General features: G+C 41.3%; 1 protein-coding gene across 8 annotated transcripts in view; it reads left to right on the top strand.

The window, feature by feature from the left end:
* Positions 1-25,286, top strand: part of dachd (dachshund d) — a 148,043-nt gene that overhangs the window by 73,240 nt on the left and 49,517 nt on the right. For 3 of the 8 annotated variants that reach the window (XM_067443986.1, XM_067443987.1, XM_067443985.1), the window contains exons 3-5: positions 1,526-1,558; positions 2,290-2,451; positions 3,280-3,342. The exons of 1 other annotated variant lie outside the window; for it this stretch is intronic. In XM_067443986.1, coding sequence (XP_067300087.1) covers positions 1,526-1,558; positions 2,290-2,451; positions 3,280-3,342 — 258 coding nt within the window. The remainder of the gene's footprint in view (positions 1-1,525; positions 1,559-2,289; positions 2,452-3,279; positions 3,343-25,286) is intronic. 4 more of the 8 variants (XM_067443992.1, XM_067443991.1, XM_067443988.1 and 1 more) reach the window with 3 other exon arrangements.

Genomic DNA, 25,286 nt, shown 5'->3' on the forward strand with positions numbered 1-25,286 from the left:
CTGACTGCCTCTTTTTATTAAGTTTGCTAAAAAGCAAAACATATTATGTCTGTCAATTTAGCAATAAATGACAGACTTATTTGTAATGATATTTAAATAAATTATACAATAGTTGACTTGGAACTTGAGTATTTTTTGTAATGCTTGTTTTATTTATCTTATGTGGAGGTTATTTTCTTCAATAATAATATGCAGTTAATTAATTGGCATATCTTGCAATTAATTGGATTCGTTGTAAATGAATGAACAGGATAATAATTACTTAATATGCAGGATACAGATCTGTTTAAGTGATACATTGAAACAGGAACAAATATTCAGTTTTTGGTAGTGTCATGACGTTGCTCAGCCCCTATCCCAGAATCCACTCTGCCTCCTGGTCTCATAAATGAGGTTACTGTACTGTAACCATTTTCAATAGACTGTATGTATAAAATGAGACTGCATTCACAGGATTCACTGAACACCGCTGAGGGAAAAAAGCTCAGCTTTGATTCATCCATTCAGATCGTTTCATTAATCTTCATTCATGGATTCAAGGTTTCTTTCAAGGACCCTTCTTTTACTTTCTGCCAGTCTTTCAGGTGTTTTGTCATTGAAAAAGAGTAAATGACAGCGAGTCAGCTCTTTATTCAATCTCTTCATCTCCACTGTGCTCCTTTTAAACAAATCAAACAATGGGGGAAAAAATATATTATTGCCACTGGAGCCAAAAGATTTTGAATTGCAGTGTTCCTGCTCATTCAGAGGGGATTACAATGGATTTGCCGTTTAATGTTTTTGTGTTTGAGATGTTACAGACGTGTCTGTTGGTGTATGTGTGTGTGTGTGTGTGTGTGTGTGTGTGTGTGTGTGTGTGTGTGTGTGTGTGTGTGTGTGTGTGTGTGTGTGTGTGTGTGTGTGTGTGTGTGTGTGTGTGTGTGTGTGTGTGTGTGTGTGTGTGTGTGTGTGTGTGTGTGTGTGTGTGTGTGCGTGTGCATATTTAAACACGTCTTCGGTTTCCCACTGTTTCAGACTGTTTGTTTTCACTTTGTCGTACATCCGAAACCCGTTTATTTACAAACAGAAACCATGGCAACATGTCAGTCCTGATATGTTCTCCCGACTCCATCTGTCACCATCAAAGCTCAATGGCATCATCTTTGCATTTAGAAAGAAAAAGAGACAGAAATCAGAAAAGACGTACATGACAGTGAGGCTTCCAGCTGCAAACTTTACATCAGTCCAGTGGGGCCAGCTGTGTAATCAAAAACAGCAAAGCTACCGTCGGCGATGGGATGCAAATGATCCGCTCTTGTTAAGGCGCAGTGTTAGACTTAGTTAGGCTAGTGATGGGAGAAAAGACTGTCAAACCATTATAGAGCGAGAAGCAGTTTTCCCCCCTTCTTTCTGAGGTAAAGGCCTACTCAAAGTAATGTGTGATTTCAAAAACATGACTGTAAAATTGTTATTTTGCCTTATTACATAATGTATTGATATTGGATATTTAATTATGCATATTTATTTCCTCTATTTTTACATTTAGATTACCTTTGCGGTCATTTGATGCTGACTAAAGGTAATATTTGAAAACAATAGGATACATTTATATTGTAATTTTTAGCCAATCTCAAAATGAATAACGATTTTAATTTTATTTAATTTTTACATTAATTTAGACACTATAATACTGTACAGCCAAACGTTTGTGGTCAGTAAAATTTGTCATGACTTTTATTCAGCAAGGATGTATTAAATTAATCCAAAATACAGTGAAAACAGTGATATTATTAAATATTATTACCATTTAAAAGAACTCTTATTTATTCTATTTTGTTTTATTTTACTTTACATAAATGTTAATATAAAAGTAATGTTTTTCTGTGTTGGCAAAGCTGAATTTTCAGCAGCTATTATTTTAGTCTTTAGTGTCACATGATCCTTCGGAAATAATTCTAATATGCTGATTTTGTGCTCACTAAACATGTTTTAATTTTTTGTGTGGATTTTTTGACTAGAAAGTTCAAAAGAACTGCATTTATTTGAAATCGAAAGCTTTTCTATTATAAATGTCTTTACTGTCACTTTTGAATAATTGAATGCATCCTATTTAATAGTAAAATTAAAAAATCTGGTGTTTTTTCCCCTCAAAATTTGGAATTTGTTGTTCTCATGTTACTGTCTCTTCTGCACAGTGCACCTGCACAATGCCTTTTCTAGAAGATTTTTTTGACCATGCTCTTGTTTTAGGCCCATTTGAGCTGAACCCTTTTATGATGCGGTGACTCTCTTTCTGTCGTCTTGCTGCAGGTCTCACAGCCGCTGCTGCTGCAGCTGCGGCCGCCACGAACGCTGCTATCGCAGAGGCCATGAAGGTGAAGAAGATCAAACTGGAGGTGATGAGCAGCTACCACGGTAGCAACACCCAGCACGGGGCCGACTCAGAAAACGGAGACCTGAGCTCCAGTGTGGGTGAGTCACTATCCACCAGCAGCATGACTCACACTGCACGCAGGCCCTGGTATTAACAGTCGTCTCGCGATCTGTCACAAGTGGTCAGGCAAGACACATTGCTGTTTACACCTGGGAGTAACATGCTTCTCAAATGTGTCTTCTGTGACTACTTGTGATCAGATTTTGAGGGGATGGTCACTTAATGACTTTAAATGATAAAGTGTGTGTGTGTGGGGGGGATAAAATAAAAATAATTTCCCCCCTTTTATTTAGCACAATTTTGTTCTATTTAACAATTTAACCAATTAACACGTGATATGTCACTGCATGTTTATATCAGACATGTCGACGATGTTCAGTAAAGTCTTGGGCATGTGCTGTACAAATTTTCTAGAGGGTTATTTTACTTTAACCCTTAAATGCATGAATGTTTTGCCAATCATTATTACATGTTCGGGTCTTTAGGGACCCTATATCTAACACTGATGAATCTGTACCCGTCGCAATAATATAAAACTCTGCTGATATTAGAGTAACTATTACAGAAGAGTTACCTTTGTGTTACATTTTGGAACTTGGAAGGGTTCAGTTTGAACAGATGTCATATAACATCAGAGCTTATTTCCCAGCATATTTAGTCTCATATTTGTGATCTCAATCATATTCTCAAAATCAGTTTCATCATCATCATCATCATCTTAAAATTCAATATTTGGATTGCTGACAGCTTCTTCATTAGATCCACCATCAAGTGACACTAATATTATGTATTGTGTTCAGTAAAATTGCTGAGCTATTTCAAGTTTTGCTGATGATGCTTCCTATTCTTTTGTTTTCTGCCTGCAGTAACTATGAGTGAAACGTTACTTCATCATTGTGTATCAGACATTGCCACCTTGCGGAATAAAGGTGAATTGCACGTATTCAGTCATCAAAGATTCAATTATTGTTATTGTGCAGAAAAAATATACTTATACTGTTACACATCTCAGGTCGTTAGCAACCCTATACAATTTTTACAACAAAAGAATGGGAAAACAGCCATATATATGTATATATATTTTTCTTGTTATTATGTTTATAACTATTTAAAGGGATAGTTCCCTTTAAACTAAAATTAAATTAAAATTTGATGTTTATCTGCTTACCTCCAGGGCATCCAAGATGTCGGTGAGAAACCGATTTGTGTTATTTTTTTATCTAATATCAGACGAATCTCATCTAGTATTCCCAATGCCATTATTTAGTCGAAGAAGGTGAAAAAAAACATGCCACGATTCTGGAAAAAAATTAAGAGACCCAAGTTCACCCAAGTTCAGAAATCAATGTTAAATGGTCTCTTAATTTTTTCCAGAGCTGTATATAGATTCCTCATTAGTGTCTGCACAGATGGTAAATATTAGGTTAAAAAAAATACCATACTGGTCGGTTTCTCGCAGAAACCAATCTTTTTTTGTCTTAAGACATCAATGTGTCGCCACGAGCCACAGGGTTTAATATGGATTTGTATATTTATGTGTTTTTTACTCTCATAGTGGCTCTCATAGAAATACATCCCATTGACATGCATTATACGAGCAACGGTTGGAGTTAAAAAATTTAATTTGTGTTCTACTGAAGAAACAAACACACCTACAGTACATCTTGGGTGCCCTGGGGGTAAGCAGATAAACATCAAATTTACATTTTTCAGTAAACTATCCCTTTAAGGAATACTAAGAATGTTGATGTCTAACTTGAATGAACGAGGAGGAGGGTAGTGAATGGTGTCACTAAAGACCTGAAGCATATGTGTTTAAGGGTTAAAGCAACATGTAGATAAAAAGCTTAAAATCCTTGTTTTGGCACATTTTTGATTGGCACATGAGTTGGCGGGACTTATATCATACCATTTACACTGTTTTCATCTTCCTTCACATATAGCATTCACAAAGCGTTTTGGTCCCCATTAACACCTTTATTTATTGCTCAAAGCATTCAATGCCAGTTTCAAGGGGATGTCATCAAAAAATGAAAAAAAATATGTCCTAATTTACTGACCCTTGTGTTGTTACAAACCTGTATGACTTTCTTTCATCTTAGTAATACAAAAAAAGAAATTCTGAAGAATTTCAGAAAGTCAGAAGGCTAGGGTTTCAAAAACACACTAAGACATTTTTGAAAAACATACTAAGAAATGTTTTTTTTGTTTGTTTGTTCCCCAAAGAAAGTAAGGTTTAAAGGTTAATACAGATTTGGGTGAACGTTTTAAGTGACCTTTCCCTCTAAGAACAAACTGATCTGCTGTTAAAAAATTAAACATAATTCATTCTATGTATCTATGCAAAATTCTTAAAATAATCTCAATCTCACATTAATGCAGATTAAACCGCAAACGATCAAATCTGTAAGAAAACTAGAAAGCTTTGTGTAATCTTCTTTTGAGCAGTCAGTTTGTTTGGTTGATTCCAAATTCATCATTAGCAGGTAATGCACTTTTAAAGTAGCTACACATCAAATGCATCCATGAGCACTTTATCCCAAAGCTAATAGCTATTAAGCGAGCCGCTAATTCAATTTGGTGAAGAAAATTAGTTTTGAATGTCCCCCGCTCCAATTAATCGTTTCTCAGATACATTCCGATTTTTTCTCTCTCTTTGCAACATTACTTAAAGCCATTTTTTGTGGAAATTACACTGTTATATTAAACCACAAATCCATTACAAATGATTCAGTTACCATAATCCCAGAGCTGAACTGTGCGTGTGTAATTTCCATTGTGAATATCCACCCTGCGTCGAGGATTTCCCAGCTGCGTTTGACACTAGGAGTTTTGGCAAAACACGGCGCGCTCTAAGCAGATTTATCGAAAGGAAGCCGCGCGTAGCTGAGGTCATCCAACAGCGAACGGTGGCGGGGGGCGCGAGGTCACCGAAATAAAGATAAATGCGAATCGGAATAGGCGAGGCTGCGGCAATGGGGCTAATAAGAAACTGTTTTTATCTTTTTACAATTTAAATTGTAACCTTGAGCATGCAGACTCCCTGAAGAATAATAATTCCAGGCCCAGCGGTGAGCGAAGCAGCCAAACTAGAGAGGCATTAGAAGCTCTGAGTGAAATATATGGCCGCGACGCCTCTCCGGCCCATCCACAATCAATTGGATTCTTTTACTTTAATATTTACTCGCAGCGATGAGATGCTAGTCTGCATGGTGATGAACAGTCTACCTCTGGCGTTTGAAGGTGACCTGTCACCGCGTATGGACAAATCTCTCGCTTGCAGAAATGTAGAAAATAAATCATTAAAGGCAGGCGGGCCTCTCATTCCGGGATTTAAATCACTCCCAGATTTATGATTTAAATTAATGCTTCGTTTGGTCAAAAGAACGGAGGCCGAGACAAATGATGTTTGGTACTGAAGCCATCCTAATATTGATTACTGGATGTCAGTGCAATCTCTTGTTTATATCAAGCACTCTCCTGTGACGGGGTGGCCAATAGGAGTCACCCGCGTGATAAGAGGGCGAAATATAGCTGCTTCTATTCAGCCAGCCAGAGGGGAGAACCAAGCTCCTTTCAGCCTTTAATTGCAACATAAATTAGGTTTTTAAGTGAAATAGACAGTGTTTTCCATTCCCGTCTCCCAGCGAATTCCCTCACTGCTCCGGATCATTACGGCATTAAAACGGAAAGGTCATTTCGCCAGAGAACCGAGAGAGAGATATCGCATCGGGGTGTTTTAAAAGAGTGCCAGAGAAAACACACAACTGTGAAAATAAACTCTTAGCTGCGGTGCTCTGCTGACTTCTGCCTTTCTGAGCCCCGTGATTGGCTCTAACGCTTTTGGGCTGTGAATGCCTATTATGTCCTGCTTATTTGCAGCTGGAGTCCAGAGTCTGAAATCATTTGACAGATATAGGGATGACTTTAGAGCGGAGGAACTCTGAAGTGGACAATGTCATGAGTAGGAAGTGAGACGGTGCTATATTAAAACAGCTGCTCTTGCTATGAGGTTATACTTGGCTACGTGCAAGTGTAATTATTTTTCGAAATGTCATTAGTGACAACACCACCAATAACAATAATAATCATCGTTATACATATTATTATTATTAAGATATGAATTGTGTGTGTGTTCATGTTTCTAATTTGGTGGGGGCCTGAATGCACACAGACTCATGGCCGTTTGTGTCGCCATGGGGACATAAATTAAAGGGTTAGTTCACCTAAAAATGAAAATGCTGTCATGAATTACTTACCCTAATGTCGTTCGACACCCGTAAGACCTCCGTTCATCTTTGGAACACAAATGAAGATATTTTAGTTGAAATCTGATGGCTCAGAAAGGCCTTCATTGACACCAATGTCATTTCCTCTCTCAACACCCATGAAAGGCACTAAAGACGTCATTTCAAAGTCCATCTCACTACAGTGGCTCTACAATAATTTTATGAAGCGACGAGAATAGTTTTTGTGCGCAAAAAAAATGAAATAATGACTTATATAGTGATGGGCCGAATTAAAAACAAAGTTTCGAAACGTTATGAATCAGCGTATTGATTCATGATTCGGATTGTGTGTCAAACTGCCCAACTTCTGAAATCACGTGACTTTGGCGATCCAAATCATGAATCGATACGCTGATTCATAAGCGTTCGAATCTTTGTTTTGAAATCGTCCCGTCACTATATAAATCGTTATTTAGGTTTTTTTTTTTTTTTTTGCACACAAAAACTATTCTCGTCACTTCATAAAATGAGTGTAGAGTTACTGTACTGATATAGACTTTAATGACGTCTTTAGTGCCTTTTATGAGTCTTAAGAGAGGAAATGACATTGGTGTCAATAAAGGCCTTTCTGAGCCATTGGATTTCAACTAAAATATCTTCATTTGTGTTACGAAGATGAACGGAGGTCTTACGGGTGTCGAACAACATAGGGTAAGTTATTATTGACAGAATTTTCATTTTTGGGTGAACTAACCCTTGGGTGAACTAAGTTCCCGATGAGGAAACAAGCTTATAAATCATACAGAATTCGTTTTTTTGAAAATGTGAAAATGCAGAAAGTGTGTGATGGGTAGGGTAAGTGTAAGGGGATAGAATATACAGTTTGTACAGTATAAAATGTCTATAGAGTCCCCACAAAGATAGTGAACCAGACGTGTGTGTTTACTTATTTGCAGTATTATTTTTGTGAGTGGTACCACTGCAAGGGTATTATAGCATTGCTGTGTGGTTTCTATGGTGTTAATGATGGTTGCTAATACTGTTTTTTTTAATACTCTGCTATTTCTCCGATGATGTACTGTATATTCTAATTAAGATTCTCAGTATAGCGCAGATTAGATTTAGTCTGAAGTACAGACAGGCTGATAGTAAGAGTGTGAAGGACATTGTACTCTCCTTCGGACTTGTTGGTGTTGATGCAAATTGGATGGGCTAATGTTTCTTCTGCATTAAATATTCAGCTCAATCACTCTCGCCGGCTTGCATCACTGTTATTAATTACAAAAACAGAGCGAAAAACAGTCAGCCAGTTCAAGTTGGAGCCAAATAGCCAAACAGAGAGAGAGGAGGTGGTGAACGTGATTAAGCTAAGCACCCGCTTCCCTTTCGATTCTTCCCCAGTATTTTTTTTTTCAAGGAGGTGGGGGGTTCCCTTCTCTTACAAGGTGGATTGTTCCATTGACTCACAGGAAACGACACAATTAGAGATCACAAACCAAGCAAAACATGTGCCTGGAAGACACACAAACAGTGATCCATTCTCTTGCATTGAATAGACCTGAACCAAAACCAACACCTGCCCTTTTCAGCAAACTAAAAATGTTTTTCCTGTTTATTTTCCTTTCTTGTGACTCATGCATTTGCTGCCTTCAGGTTAAGAAATGGAAGGAGGTGAAAAGAATCTCTCTCTTGGTGGCCACTGGGTGCCATTTTGCATCTGATTCCTTGCCACGGCAACGTTAATGGACCTTAAATCCTCTCCGTAATTAGATGGGGGAATTGTGTGTATCACCAACCAGATGATGCTGCCATAATGAAATAAGCGACAAACTTTCAGGCATGCGTGTGTGCGCATTTGTGTGGATTTCTCTGATTTAGCGAGTTAGCGTGCTCAGACCTAGCCCAGACCTGGTGTTTGGCGTTTTGGGGATGTGGGGGGCTCAGACCTGTCACGTCAGGGCCGGTGACAGGTGTCTATGTTAGGGACAGAATTAAAAGTGATGGGGGGAGATGATGGGTGGGCCTCCCACCATCGATGAGGTCAGGCCGCTAATTCCGCCAGGCTTCTTCTGGCAGAGGAGGCCAGCACTCAAGAGATGGATCTGTAGAGAGACCGCAGCTGTAAGCGTGGAGGAGCTAATTGGTCCTTATCTTGCTGTCCCATTCATCTTCATTTTTTACCAATTACCGAGCATTATCTGTGTTCTCGGTTGGATATGGGAGTTAATCCTTTTTGGTTAAGCTGCTAGTGCAGCTTGCAGATTTCCATTGGTGGAGCGAGTGAAAGAGTCAGGGCGGAAAAAAACAAACTCGGGAAACTTCTCATCATTGTACACGGGAAGGAATCGATTGGAAATGACATCACTGGAGGGAAAGAAAAAAAAACAGCGGGGAGGAGGGGAATCAATTATTGGTGTTATAATTCAAGCTCTTGTTTGCAAACGTTGCAGTGCCATTGATTAAGTTGTTTTCATTGCGCTCGCCATTATTGACTTGTTAAAGCCATATTTTCCTCTCATCGGTGGTTTCAAATGTGCAACCAATCAACCGGTGGTGTTTTAAATCTTGTAATAATCACTCAAAATGTACAAATTTGTGGCAGCATTACCCTTTTCGATGCATGGGATGAAGAATCACTTCAGAGAGGAATGAGAAGCAGTCAAAATCTCTCTTGTTATGCACTTAACCATATGGATAAGCTTGCAAACGCATTAATAACTGTAGGACTTGTGCCTCTTATTGTACTTGTTACACTGTCAAGAGCGATCTCGTCATAAATTCAATGCATCACTGCGTCGAGCACTCTGCGCCTTTAACTGACACTGAGGAAGTCGGCAGCGGTGCGATATCTGTCTGATGAGCGCTGTCACATTTCCTCAACACCTATCAAAAAACATAGACCCTAAACCCATTGTCTTTACGGCAGGCACATCCATCATGCATCGGGGCCGCGTCGCGTCTTTATAATCAGCCAGCTTGTACATCGAGCCCTCATTTAGCATAAAGCGTTCGTGCTCAATGCCGGGCCTCTTAAAATAGCTCCCCATAGAGGACGGATTGAGTGAGCCATGCCTCCTGCTCTTTGATAGGGATCTGTTTGGTCACACACAGCACCAGCTGTCATCTCAGCCTCGACTGCTGTGATTTAATTAGTCTGTTTATGTCCTTTCTAATAATAAATCCCACACTGTGGAAGGACAAATCCAACAAGGGTTGCGCTTTGTTTTTCAATCTGGCGGCCTCGCACTGCTAAACGCGCCACGGCAACGGTAAACAGTAGAAAGTTTAGGTGAAAACGTGTCTGTCTGATTGACTTTCACTTTTTCTTTCTTTCTTTTCTCATGCCATCATCTAAATCAGAATGATATAGATCAAACTAATCTTTAAAAAATAATAATGATAATTATGTGACGTTGCTCTCTCTCTCTCTCTCTCTCTCTCTCTCTCTCTCTCTCTCTCTCTCTCTCTCTCTCTCGCTCTCTCTCTCTCTCTCTCTCTATATATATATATATATATATATATATATATATATATATATATATCTCTCTCTCTCTATATATATATATATATATATATAGAGAGAGAGAGAGAGAGAGAGAGAGAGAGAGAGAGAGAGAGAGAGAGAGATATAGAGAGAGAGAGAGAGAGAGAGAGAGAGAGAGAGAGAGAGAGAGAGAGAGAGAGAGAGAGAGAGAGAGAGAGAGAGAGAGAGAGAGAGAGAGAGAGAGAGAGAGAGAGAGAGATTAAAAGGGGGATTTGTGTTATGTTTTCTGGGATTGTTTTCCCCAACTAAATGGCTAATGTTGATAAGTTGATTCAAATTGAAAATACAGTGACACTGTTTTTTCACTGAATGAGCACAAGAAAGGAAATAAACGTAATAAACGAGTAATGATGCAAATGAAACTTAACTTATTGTTTTTAATGATTGTTTGTATCATTCAAATTCAATTTTTCAAATTCAAATGCTTTACTAAAACTACTGTAAAATGCTTTACCTGGTTGCCTTAAACGTTTAAGTTCATTGAAATCAAAAATTTGAGTTCATTCAATGAAGTAGATTGGTTTAATCAAAAGAAACTCAAAATATTATATAATCTGAACCACATTAATTATCTAAGGTGATTTGACAAAAAATTGTGATAACAGATCTTTAATTTTTTTCTTTACTGTGTATATGTAAATAAAATGTAGCTGTGTTCTATGTATTTGACTAATAAATGAATATTCATTTAAACTTCATCAGAATTTTGAATCGGTTGATTGATATGAACACTTTGAATTGATTAAAGGAAATTGCTTCTAAAGTTTAAGTAGGAAACATTCTTGCAATTCGTGAGATGCGTAAAACTAGTTTAATGACATTCTCTTCAGGAAACTTGCTGGCCAGATAAAAGTGTAATAAAATCATCATCATATTCGGGATGGTGCTTTAATTAAATCACCACAAATATAGAATGAAACGTCTCGGTTACGTATGTAACCCTAGTTCCCTGAGGGAACGAGACGCTGCGTCGAAACGCTGTGAGAACGCCTCTGTTCAAATGCGTCGTGAAGCGCCTGTAGAACCATTCCATCGGAAAAAAGATCGATCGTCGGCGTGATGACGTCATCGACCGGAAGCTATAAAACGTCCGTGAAAACAAACAGGAACTAACTTCTGATAAAGCCTGAAGTAAGTGATCACGGACACGCCGGGAGTATGGCAAAGCGACGCAGCGTCTCGTTCCCTCAGGGAACTAGGGTTACATACGTAACCGAGACGTTCCCTTTCGGGGAACTCGAGCTGCGTCGAAACGCTGTGAGAACGCTTATACCCACATCGCCATAGGACCAAGTGTCTCGTATGTGTGAAGCCGAAGCGCACACGGTTACGAGAGTACCTGTGCCCCTACAGTAGATGCCAGGTCTAGTTCGTAGAACCTGACAAAGGTAGAAGGAGACGACCAACCGGCCGCGTTACAGATATCATGGAGGGAAGCCCCCGACAAAAGTGCTTTAGAAGCAGCCATACCCCTGGTTGAGTGCGCCCGGACAGCCAGTGGAGACGGCTGCCCGGTAGCTTCATAAGCAAGTGAGATGGCCTCGACCACCCACTTGCTCATCCTCTGCTTGGATACTGGGGCCCCCTTCTTAGGGGGTCCAAAGCAAACAAACAATTGTTCAGTTTTTCTCCACAGGGCAGCTCTGTGGACATAAGTATCCAGTGCCCTCACAGGACACAGCAGATTTAATCTTTCCTGGTCTGACGTCATAAATGGAGGAGGACAGAAGGCTTGTAGAGTGATGGGGCCCCGTGGGCTCGTAGGAACCTTGGGGACATAACCCGGCCTGGGATGCAGAAATGCTTTCACCATCCCTGGCGCAAACTCTAGACATGAGGGCTCTACCGACAGAGACTGAATATCTCCTATCCTTTTAAGAGATGAAATGGCCAAAAGGAAGATGGTTTTTAGAGTGAGGAACTTATCCGAAACCTCCTCCAGAGGTTCGAACGGAGGTCCGGACAAGCCCCTCAAAACAATGGCCAAGTCCCATGCCGGGACCCTCGAGTGCATAACTGGCCTCAACCTTAATGTGCCACGAAGGAAGCGTGTAATTAGAGGGTGTCTTCCCAAAGACACTCCACTGCAAGGGACGTGGACAGCACCCAAGGCCGCCACGTACACCTTAAGTGTGGAGGGGGTCAACCCTGCAGAGAACCTCTCCTGCAGGAACTCCAGCACTGTACCAACCGGGCAGTTAACTGGATCCCACTGGCGTTCTCTGCACCATGCTGAGAAAAGTCTCCATTTCAAAGCGTACAGCTTCCTTGTGGACGGAGCTCTGGAGTGTAGGATGGTCTCTACGACCTCGGCCGAGAGACCCTCCTCTATGAGCCTGGCCCCCTCAGAGGCCAGGCCCACAGTTTCCACATCTCTGGGCGTGGGTGCAGGAATCTCCCGCCCGCCTGAGAGAGTAGATCCCTCCTGGTCGGAATCTCCATCGGAGAGCCTTCCAGGAGAGATATCAGGTCCGCAAACCACACTCGGGTCGGCCAGTTCGGAGCCACTAGAAGTACCTGGGCCCCGTCCCGGCGTACCCTCTCCAGAACTCCTGGAAGCAGGACAATCGGGGGGAAGGCGTACAGAGGCAGCCTCGGCCACTCCTGTACCATGGCATCCAGCCCCAGCGGGGCCGGATGGGTCAGAGAAAACCACTGCGGGCAGTGAGAATTCTCCGCCGAAGCGAACAGGTCTATCTCTGCCTTCCCATAAACCTTCCAAAGGAGCTCCACCACCTCTGGATGGAGTCTCCATTCCCCGGGCCTCGGCCCCTGTCTCGACAGGCTGTCTGCTTCCTGATTCAGGGCCCCCGGGATATATACTGCCCTGACTGACAGCAATTTCCCTTGGGCCCACAGGAGGATCCGATGTGCCAATTTGTCCAACGGACGAGACTTCAGACCCCCCTGGTGGTTTATGTAGGCCACCACGGACGTGTTGTCTGTTCTGACTAGTACATGGTGGCCCCTGAGGTCGGGCAGGAACTGTTTCAATGCCAGAAACACTGCGAGCATCTCTAGCCGATTTATGTGCCAGTGCCGCTGATGCTCCTGCCATAGACCCTGGGACGAGCGACCACTCATGGTCGCCCCCCAGCCCGTGAGAGAGGCGTCTGTCGTTAGCGTTACGCGACGAACAAGAGCCCCCAACACGGGACCCTGAGATAAAAACCCCGGGTTTTTCCACATGACCAGAGCACGTAGGCATCGCCGCGTGACTTTGATCGTGCGGAGCGGATTTCCCCTCGGGGAGAACCCTTTTGTCTTGAGCCACCACTGCAGTGGCCTCATGTACAGTAGGCCAAAAGGTATCACGTTGGACGCTGCTGCCATGAGACCTAACAGTTTCTGGAACTGTTTCACAGTGACGGCTTGGCCTAGCTTCTGTTCTTTGGCGGCTGCCAGGATCGATGCTATGCGTGTTGGCGATAATTGCGCCCGCATAATTACCGAGTCCCAGTTCACACCCAGAAAAGTGGTTCTCTGAGCCGGAGAAAGCACACTCTTCTTGGCGTTCAGCCTCAACCCCAGCTTCGACATATGGGCGAGAACAGCATCTCGATGCTGAACCGCCATCTGCTCTGTATTCGCTAGAATCAGCCAGTCGTCGATATAGTTCAATATGCGGATGCCCTGTAGACGCAGCGGCGCCAGAGCTGCATCCACACACTTGGTGAACGTGCGGGGTGACAGTGCTAGACCGAAGGGAAGTACACGATATTGGTATGCCTCTCCCCCGAAGGCAAACCTCAGGAACTTCCTGTGATGTGGAAAGATGGAGACATGAAAATACGCATCTTTGAGGTCTATGGTGACAAACCAATCCTCCGATTTGACCTGCGCTACAATCTGTCTGAGTGTAAGCATCTTGAATTTGAGCTTGGCCACCGAGCGATTCAATAGCCGCAGATCTAATATCGGGCGTAAGCCCCCATCCTTCTTCGGCACGATGAAGTAACGGCTGTAAAAGCCAGACTCCCTGCTGGGAGGGGGAACCCTCTCTATAGCCCCTTTTTGCAGGAGTGTCTCTACTTCCTGTGCCATTACCAGAGCCTGCTCCGGGCCCACCTCTGTAGGCAGGACACCGGAGAAAGGAGGTGGCCGACTTCCGAATTGAATGGCGTACCCCCTTTCTATTATCTGCAGGACCCAACGAGATATATTTGGTAGACGTTTCCACTCGTCTAGAAAATCTACTAAGGGAACCAGCCTCTCGAGGCTGGCCTCTGGTGTATTTTGAGCAACAAGCACAGTGCCCTGAAGCGGCGGACCGGCAGGGAACAACTGACTTGACTGCTCGGGGACCCCCCGAAGGGGGTGCGGACCACCCTCGGGTGGCCCGCGGAGACCGACTGCGCCCCGGCATTGCGGCAGGGTTGGCAGCGCGGCCCCCCGAGGGTGCCGTAGGGAAACGGGTACCGTAGGCAGGGGTAAGCACCGTTTCCCTACGGGGGGAACCACCCTCAGCGTCCTGACGCTTCTGGCGTCAGGAACGCTTCGACGAGGCCTTCTTGGCGATCAGGACTGTCCGCAGATCAGCCCTGCCCCTCGAAGGCCTCGTCTGAGAGCGCCGCCCCCCGTCCCCACGCTGAGGGGGAGCTCGGGCAGCGACGCTCTGTTTCTGCTGAGCCCTGTAGGAGGAGCTCGTACTCGGCTTGGGCTGCTTGGTGGTATCAGCAGCAGCCCCAGGGACCTGGACCCGGAGAGGGAGGAACTGCTTGAGCGCCGCAGCTTGCTTTTTCGACTCCTGGAACCTCTCGGTGACAGTGTGAACTGCGTCACCGAAGAGGCCTCCAGGAGAAAGCGGCGCATCGAGCAGAAAGGCTTTCTCCCTCTCCTTGATGTCTGTGGGGTTTAACCATAGATGCCTCTCCGTAGCCACCAATGCTGCCATGGAGCGGCCAACACATCTGGCCGTCTCCTTGGTGGCCCGGAGAGCTAGATCGGCTGACGATCTTAATTCAGCGATAATATCACCCCCCACAGCATCACTACCGTCCAAATCCCTCAGCAGGTCAGCCTGGTATGCCTGCACGATAGCCATCGTGTGCAGGCATGCAGCCGCTTGACCCGCCGCCGAGTACGCTTTACCCACCATCGCCGACGTTGTTTTTAGAGGTCTGGTGGGTAAAGTCGGGGCCTTCAGGGACGATGCCGAGGAAGGCGAGAGATGGCTCGCAAGCGTCTCTTCAACCTTTGGCATCGCCCCATAACCATACTGTCTCAGCCCGCAAATGTTGCTGTAGACCGAAGTCTGCGGGCTGAAGACACGATATGAAGCCGGTCTCTTCCACGATCTTGCCACCTCGGTGTGCAAATCGTGGAAGAACGGCAGGCCCCGTCGCTGAGGTTCTGAGGCGCGAGACGGCAGGAAGCGTTCGTCTAGCTTACTATGACGTTTTCTTCCTGCCTCAGATCTTTCAGTGGGCCAGTCGATGTTTAACCTGGCCACTGCTCGCGTCAAAACCTCAACTAGCTCCTCACTAGCAGGGGACTGAAGTGGCGAATCTTCAGTATCGATACTTTCAACGTCCACCTCCTCAGAGCTGGACAGATGAAGTACCGGCGGCTCTCTCGGGGGGGAAGAAACCGCCATGCGTGCTTCCATGCCCCGAGAAGAACCGCTGGATGGAGCAGGTGAGGGCAGAGATAAGGCAGCGCCCGTCTCTAACCCCTCTGCAACATCCAATTGTGATCCCCACGACTGCAGCCTCCGCTCCGCCTCGGCGGCAGCGGGACCAGAGCCGCGGGGAACACGAGCCGAGGCACCCTCCTCGAAGAGTGCCCGGCGGGAGCGCAGCGTTCTCAGTGGCATACGCTCACAGTGCTCGCAAGCAGCCCCCTCGAGGGCTGCCTGGGCATGCTGCGCTCCCAAGCATGCAACACAGAGAAGATGTGTGTCCCCGCCCGTGATGTAGCGTGGGCAGGGAGGAACACACTTTCTGAAATTGCTGCTTTCACTCGCCATTCTATCTATCTTATTTTCTCTTTTTTCTGTTAATATATTGAATATTTAACAAAAAGGGTGGAAAATCTCTGCTTTCTAGTATAATAGACAGACAAAAACACCAAATAGACAGACAGGTTCACACAGATCGCTTGCTGAAGGCTCAGAAGCTAGTTCCTGTTTGTTTTCACGGACGTTTTATAGCTTCCGGTCGATGACGTCATCACGCCGACGATCGATCTTTTTTCCGATGGAATGGTTCTACAGGCGCTTCACGACGCATTTGAACAGAGGCGTTCTCACAGCGTTTCGACGCAGCTCGAGTTCCCCGAAAGGGAAATGTGATATATCGCCCAGAAGTCTGACAAGTGAAAAACCAGCCTGCAGCAAAACAGTGAAAACATGTTCACTTCCTATAGCCACATCTGAGTCACACTGGCAGAAATCAGGGCAATGATTCATTCCGTATTACTCGCTGACTGAGTCCCACCATAGGCGTTTAGCATTGCAGATTCAAAACCGCCTCACCTGTGTCGGTTTACATTGTTGAATGCTGTTTTGTCTCGCCTTAAACATCAGCAGGGCTCTTCACGGGAAGGCAGGAAGCATCGGTAATAGCTCTGAGACCGGGATGAGAACCAGGGCTGAGTTTACAGAGACACGCAGCCTCTCCTGGGCATTCGTTTTTGAGTGCCTCTATTAGTGTGTTGTGCTCCTGGGAAGCAGGTGACAGATAAGTGGAGAGCGTCACACATTTTAATAGAATTTCAAAAAGATAACTCGATAATCACTTACTTTTTTAATGAAGTCGAATTGCTTGTTTTAATTCCGGTTGCATCGACAGTTAAGCATCAGCATAAAATTGAATATGCATGATTTTGGAAGAGGAGGGAGCCGGGTGTAAAAATGTGCAAAGCGCTGGTGTACACAAATGCCTACAACTGCAGAAACAGATTACAAAATGGGAATTGATTAAACATTATTTCTGTAATGATCCGTATCATGCTCTATCATCTCTGAAAGCAGCACAGCTCTACAGTTCTGCAGTGAGTGAACGTGGTAGATGCTCATGCAGATATTTGTGTCTGCAGAGTAAATGAAATAAATAAGTGGCCGGTTTACTTGTCGGGCCTCATCAACATTAAAGCTCGTTCTTCATTAATTGGATGCATTAATTTGGAGCCGTTTGATTCAGTTGTGAGACGTGGTGCATTGCCCGTCCCTCTTTACTAATCTCTGTCAGGTTGCATTTATAAGTGGAATTGAGTGACCTTTGGAGGCAAAGATAGGGATGAAGAGATCTGCGCAATTTGAAAAGACAATGTCACATGGTGTAAATGTGATACATGTAATAAATGACATTCAACCTTTCACACACGATAAGCTTCTGCGGTCCATAATGCGAAAGATGCGTGCGCTTCGACTGCTTAGAATAGTCCTCCGATAGGTCAGCTCACTGCTCTCAATTATGAGAGAGAAACAAACCAGCGTGTGATGCGTAACCGCCGTGCCTTATGATGACAGAGAGGATGCGGCGCAATCGGAATATTGCCATGATTATTGCAGTGATAATAACATTGCAGCAATTAGAACATGAGAAATGGAGGCGCGGCCATTATCACTCACGGGTATCAATCATGCCTGGAGCCCCATTAACCCGAACCAGACAAGCGATCCTGCTCTGGGTCAGGCTTCTTGCCAGAACAAAACATCAAACTGCCTCAAGTTACAGAAAGTAGCCTGCATTTAGCCTGTGTAGTATATGTACGAAATACAGAAATCTGTGCATTTGAACTTTTGAAGTGACCAAGAGGAAATTGAGTGCTCAGAGATTATTGTGTTTCCACTGAATGTCTTTAGTTAAAAAAAGGAAATAGACACAAATATGGACACATTATAGAGCTAGATAAATAATGCAAATATCATAAGCTGCATTTTGTAAAAAAGATCTCAGCAGTGAATTTTTCTTTCCCATTTGAAGAGCTGATTTTAAAAAAAGGATAGTTATCTCAATAATTCTTTTAATTCTTTAAAAATGAAAACATAGTATCACATTTTCTTAATAGAAATATAATGATTTTATTTTATTTTATTTTATTTTATTTTATTTTATTTTATTTTATTTTATTTTATTTATTTATTTATTTTATTTTATTTTATTTTATTTTATTTTATTTTATTTTATTTTATTTTATTTTATTTTATTTTATTTTATTTTATTAAAGATTCCATGTAATCTCTAATTGCTGGACAAATAGACAAACATTCTGTCACTAAATCACCTGATTTTTTTATTTTTATTATTTATTTAAAAATTGAAACAATAATATTTTAATTTATTATTTTATTTCATTTCATTCATTTTTATTTCATTTATCTCCATGTAATCTCTAACTGGTTAACAAATGAACAAAAAGTCTCTTGTGAAACACTTTTTTTGTTGTTGAAATTGATTGTTCTCTCAACATATCACTCTGTTTTTATTTATTTCTTTAAGAATTGAAACAGAGTTTAATATTTGATGAATAAAACATAATTAAATATTTTTTTATATTTTTTTTTATTTCATTTTATTTTATCTCCATGTAATCTTTAATTGCTGGACAAATGGACAAACGTTCAGTCTCTTGTGAAACACAAAAGATGATATGAAGAATGCTGCAACTGTAATGAGGTCAATGTGCTCCAAAACAAACACTGGACCCCATTGATTTTTGTTGTATGCATAAAATAACTGTCTCAGAAAAAAAGGCATACAGGTTTGAAATGCATAAAGATGGGTAAATAATGACATTATTTTCATTTTTTGGTGAACTATCTCTTTACGCTCATTCAATAAGACCAAAGCGGTATGACAAACATAACAAATCTCCTTTCACAAGGAATTTCAGAATCATGCAAACATGCAGCCTCTGCAACGTGATGCTAATTTTGTAATTAGAACAGATGATGCAAGAGGCTGTCTTATTCCCTGGAAAGCCGTCTCATGGACCCCTGCACTGTGTGATTGATAACGCCGTTCGATACATTTCATTTCAGCGTCCAAGTCAAATGACAACTGCTTGCCATTGACCAAAAGCAATCTTTTTAAACGGGACCCTTTGCTCGGTATCTGATGGAAATGATGCACCCCACCCCTCCCCTCCTGGGTGTCACAGTCCCTAAGGGGGACTATTGATTGGACTTGAATATATTGTACCCTCAGTGGAAATATCTGCTGGTAATGTCCGCTCCCTTCTGCTTTCCCTAAACCAGCAGTAGTTTATAGAGAGGGATACGGGACACATTTAACCTGAAACTAATTCAAATTCGAAATTGGGTGTGCTTTCAGTGATGTGTCCTGAAGCCTGTGTCTGAGCATCTCGTACCATAGAGGTAATTGTGTTAACCAGACCACAAGATCACAGTGTACTGTATATGTGGTGCACACTAAAAAACAAACAAAAGAACAAAGACATAGCCTTATTTCTCATTTGTGTTTTTATTTATTTATTTGTTTATTTTATTTATTTATTTTCTTGTTTTTTATTCTTTTTATTTCTTTTATTTTATTTATTCATTTGTTTATTTTAATTTATTTATTTTATTTTATTTTATTTTATTTTATTTTATTTTATTTATTTATTTTATTTATTTTATTTTATTTTTTTTTATTTTATTTATTTTATTTTTTTTTTTTTTTTTTTATTATTATTATTTTTTATTATTTGTTTTTTTATTTGTTTTATTATTTTATTTTAAAATAAATAAATACAACTTATTTATTTAAATTTGTTATTTAATAATAATAAAAAAAGAAAATAAAAAAAATAATTTATTTGTTGAAAAAACATCATTTCGTTTTTTATTTAATAGTCATTTGTAATCCATTTAGATTTCCATAAAAAGCATTTCAATGATATGATTCTGTATCATGTCATACGTTTGTAAGTGGCTCGCTTGCGTAACAGGTAGTGACCAAAACCTTTCCACCATATGCACCAGAACTGCTGCTGGGTCGTTATCCTCCTGAAAGAAGAATAAATACATGAATAAATAAATAAATAATAAAACAATGCTGTCTGTCTCCTCCGTAATCCCTACCACATGTTTGCTTTGATGGTTGTGAGTGTGTGTGTATGGGTCTGCGTAATTGTGCTACCTCATCAAACCAGAGATGTTTTGTTGCCATTATTTTTTACACTCACAAGTGTGTAATAGATGTTTTTCTTTACCCTCTGTTTCTTATTAAGCGCTCTCACTGCAGAGTGAGCATAGTAAATGCCTGTTTTACACAGGGATGCAGTTTCTCTATTCTTGTGGCATCGCATTCTCAAGCGTCTGGGAGTGTTTGTAGCGCTCTGTGATTGTTAGTGATAGTGCACAGGTCTGTTTCTTTTTATTATCATTTTGGGGGGATGGAGGGGGGATATTAACAAATTCAAGATGTTATTTGTATGAATAGCATTAAGATTATAAACAGGAAGAAAAGACTTTAAAGTTTTTCTCAATGACACAGAAAGGCCGTGGGTGGCTACTTCAAAGTGAAATACCTTCCTCTAACGGGCCTTAATGAGTTACAGCGTTTAACAGCCTTGACTAGCTATGCCGTCTGGGAAAAAGAAAACAATCTATACTCTATAGAAGCACGTCTTTTCATGAACGACCTATGCGTTTATTTCCAATAACATCTTCTGTACACAGACGGAGCTCTTGCTTTTTTTTGGTTGAAGGTCCATTTTAATAGCCAGAATGAGTTTATTAGTAGCCGGTTTTATTTTTTGTACAATTAAAACGTAGTGTTGTTGGCTATTTGAATGAGAAACCGATGGCAAAAGCCTTGACCGGTTGGGTATTGCAAAAATAACAATCTGCCATTCTGAAACGGCACATGAAAAACAACTTAAATTGTTATCCCGATCCAATAGCTACTTCAAAAGGCATACGATTTTGGCTCTCAAATCAAAGGGACGAGCAAAAAAAACGTCTGTTTAGATAAGAGCATTTACAACATACTGCTCCGTCGCGTTGTGCTCGCAAACAAAGATGGATAGGCCAGAAACAAGTCATTTAATTAGCGCTGGAACCCCCGTCTTCGACTCCGGCAGCCAATTACACATTCCAACGGCATCTGCAGGTCCTATTTCACGAGAGGAAAGCAAATCTTCCCTGGCTCAGCTACATACAGTACATCTTTTCTCTTCCATTTAAGAGAAGGTAAATAGCAGAGATGGACAGCTTCATTAGACAGCATCTGAGGAGCAGGCAGGGCGGATTGTCGCTTAAATAGTGGGCTTTTACTGGAGGGCTAACCGGCGACCTCAGATCAATTACAGCTGACATTATTGTTTGTCGTGAGCTCTTCCAGGACAGAGGAGTAGAGGCAGAACGAGCCCTGGCTCTGCTGAAAATGTAATTTTCCCCCTCTTTTGCTTTCATTCCACAAACAATAAATCACTCAGTTGAAGAGATAATAAAGTGCCAAGTAGGAGCTGGTTTAATTTTTGTCAAGGGAAAGCTTCCTCCCTCACAGGATAATGCAGGTTTGCTAGTGCTTTGAAGACCAGCTTTCACCAGACAATGGCTGCTTCAGTCTGTCTCTTTTTAATGGCCACTGGAATCTGTTTGACAATAATATCTCGGTTCCCAATTCATTCAAATTTCAGCAGCTGTTTGGATATTTGTAGCTTAAGTCAGATATTTTTGGTTGAACTGCTTATATAAAAAGGCCCCTGGTGTGTGTGTGGAACCCGGTCTCACGAAAATGCGTATAAATTATCAAATAAGTTTTGGCGTGCATATGTTACACAGTTTTTTGCATGCATATGATGCGTACTTTATGGCGTATTATACGCATAAACCACCCACCCCACCACCCTATCCTACCCAAGAGTGTGTCGTACATGCCATAAAGTGCGCATCATATGCACGCGAAAAACTGTGTACCATATGCACGCCAAAACTCATTTACATTCCACGAGATTGCACACTCGTACTATTGATATGCGTTCACATGTGATCGTGTTGGTGTGTGTGTTTGTGTCCGTGAAACCCTTCTTTGTGAGGACCACATGTCCCCGCAAGGATAGTAATACCAGAAATGTTTTTTTTTTGGTCCCCATGAGAAAAACAGCCTATAAATCATACGAAATTATGTTTTTTTTTAAGTACAGAAAGTTTTCTGTGATTGGTAGGTTTAGGGGTAGGGTTAGAGTTAGAGAATAGATTCTACAGTTTGTACAGTGTAAAAATCATTATGTCTATGGAATGAGACCAGTGTATTTGTATACAACAGTTAGTTATGGTCCTCAAATCTGATTGGCTGAGAGGCCTTCCTGGAGTGCTTGTATTGTAGATATATAATGGATATTTTTATATATAATAATAAATATACCCATAGACAATTAGAATACAGGCATATTCAAATAAGAGAGTATGACGCATTTATATTTATCTAATTTCTAAATGTAGCCTCAGGGCTAAAGTTTGAATTGGCGGAACACAAATAATTTGCGTTTATATCAAAATATATCTTGAAATATGTTTAAATTACCTGCTGAGGTTTTTTGTATTTTCATGGATTTGATCCTTGTAATTTAATCCATAAACTCATCTAGAAAAATCTTTCTTTATTAAATAAAAATCTTTATTGACCAGGTAAATTCATTAATATCATAAAAAAGCCTTCTAAATGAGTTTCGTCTTCAGACAAATTTGTTGAAAACTACAAAAGAAGAAAAAACCCAGTTGATGAACAATGCGACTGCTTCGTTGGACATCTGGATTCTAGACATCCATAGTTCATCGTCTTTCAGTCTGTTTCGAAAAGCCTTGGCGGACCTCTTTTAGCTTGTATCATGTTTTCTTATGCTTTTCAATAGGCCATTATGGCTGAAACATCACTTAAGGATGGCGGAACATGAAAGGAGGTGGGATGGGGAGAGAGAGGGAGAGAGATTAGGCCCCCGAGAGCAGTCTGCTACTGTAAACCCGTAGTCGCTCTCACACGCAGAGTTCTGCTTTGTGGAAGTCGGTCAACACAACAGACATCGTTCACTGCCAGGCTGATAAAGGACACCCATTTAAATGACAAAAGCAAAGTCATATCAGACTTTAATACGTTTCTCCCCTCTCTTGTAAATGTTGATTTCCTGAAATCCAGTCAGATCTTCTTGAGCGAATCACAAAGGCGCGCCGGCACTCAATCCGGCTCTTGAAAGCTTTGAAAGGTAGATACGTGTGTAGCCCTTAGCACGTTACTGCGGGGTAGTTAAATCACTTTTGGACCAGTCACAGAAGACTAAGTTCAACTCTCTGGAGGAAGAAAAACTGATGCACAGCAAGAGCAAGAAGGGAATGACTACTCAGACATCAAAATTAGATATTAAGAAAATTGTATTTTTGTATAGTTCTTGTTTTCTAGGACTTTTTCTTAATGACTGTTGAAATGAAAGATAAAAGACAGCGACAAAAAAATATATATATCTTTACAAAAAAAAAGATATTAATTAAACAGTAGTGTTCAAATGGAATGTCAAATAATAAAAAAAAAACAGTGTCTTAATTCAACATTGAATGTCTCAATTCAAAATCAAGGTCTCAAATCAATTTCAGTGTCCCAATTCAGATCCAATGTCTCAGTTCAGATCCAAGGAAGCAAAATAATGTGGAAAAAAATTATTGAGGAGTGGTTGCACACGGTTGATGGGAAAAAAAACAATTCAGTCCAAAAAAAAAAATAATCAGTGACGTTATCTCAATAAAAAAAATGGAAGGGAAAAAAAATTAGTTCGGTCCAATAAAAAGAATAGGAAAGAAAAATCTGTTCTGTCCTACCAATCTATATTTCACACTGTTGAAATCACATCACCAGGTACGAAACGGATGGGAATGGCTCGCCAGTCCAAGCAACGTGCACACAGCAACAGGCAAGGACAATTCCACAATGGCAATCTCAATCGCTGGAGCTCAGGATCGACAGCAGACGAAACATGCACTCACATATGCATAAAGAAAAGAGAGAGGGGGAGAAAAAAAACCCGGCCTTGCAAACAAAGCCAAAAAGAAAATAATAATTAATCACATCTTCACGGTCATTATATTTCACTTCAATTTCAAATAACCTTTTGTTTTTTTTTTTATCCAAAAACTGTCTGTTATCACTTTTACTCTCATATACACAGAGAACACGCATGCTAATCACTCACGTGCGATTGATACACTAGGAATCTATGTACAGCGTTAGCAAGACTAGCACCTCATGTCATACTTAATAGAATGAAACTGACTTCACAAATATTGGCATTGTTTGCTTTTTTTAAACATTAACACTTTACATACTCACTTTTTTCTCTTAGTAACTCCAAATTACATTAACACAATCGTCCAGTAAAACGCAAATACATTACCCTTTCCATATGTACATGTTAATTACTCAGATACACGTTCTTACATTCACAAACTCACTGAACATATCTTGAATGTGAAAATGTAACTCACCAAGGAGAAAATAATCCAAATAACAAGAAAAACATTAAAAAAAAACTCTTGTAAACGTTGATTCAGGCTTCTTCAGGAAAATCCTCTCTTTCTCAAACTCAAACGTATCTACACTCATTAGTGTTTGATAAGACGCACTTTCAAAAGATTCACGCTCAATTTCGCCGTTTTTTCCTCTCTTATTTCTATCTCTTATTATATCTCTGCAACCAAGCAAGCAGACTCGCTTGACTTCTTCATCCGAACGATCTCTAAGGGGCGGGACTAACCTCTAGTTCAACCAATACGGGTTCTCAGATCGCGCCAACCAGTTTCAATTTGCATAAAACAGAAATATTTTTTATGTATCAATTTCTCTTATTATTTGAAGTACGTTTTAAGTTGTATTAATGACATTTTTTTCTACATATAAGGCATGATGTATTTTCTTCTCAATATTCTATTTTTAACCCTTTAGTGACCTGGGTTACACCCTCCCCTCCTGAATATATGCAGGTCCCTCTGCATGTACGGGGCTGACTGGTCACAACAGGATCAGGATTTGTGGTACTGGCTGAAGATTCGGAATCATCCAAAGAGGTAGTTAAAGCAGTACTAAGGCCTGTCAACAGGGACTGGATGACTAGGCTGAGGGGATGTCCTAACTGTGAGTATTGGAGTCGTCTCGGGGGTTCT

Source organism: Pseudorasbora parva, chromosome 5 (assembly GCF_024679245.1).
Source record: "Pseudorasbora parva isolate DD20220531a chromosome 5, ASM2467924v1, whole genome shotgun sequence".
In the NCBI taxonomy this organism is placed as follows: domain Eukaryota; kingdom Metazoa; phylum Chordata; class Actinopteri; order Cypriniformes; family Gobionidae; genus Pseudorasbora; species Pseudorasbora parva.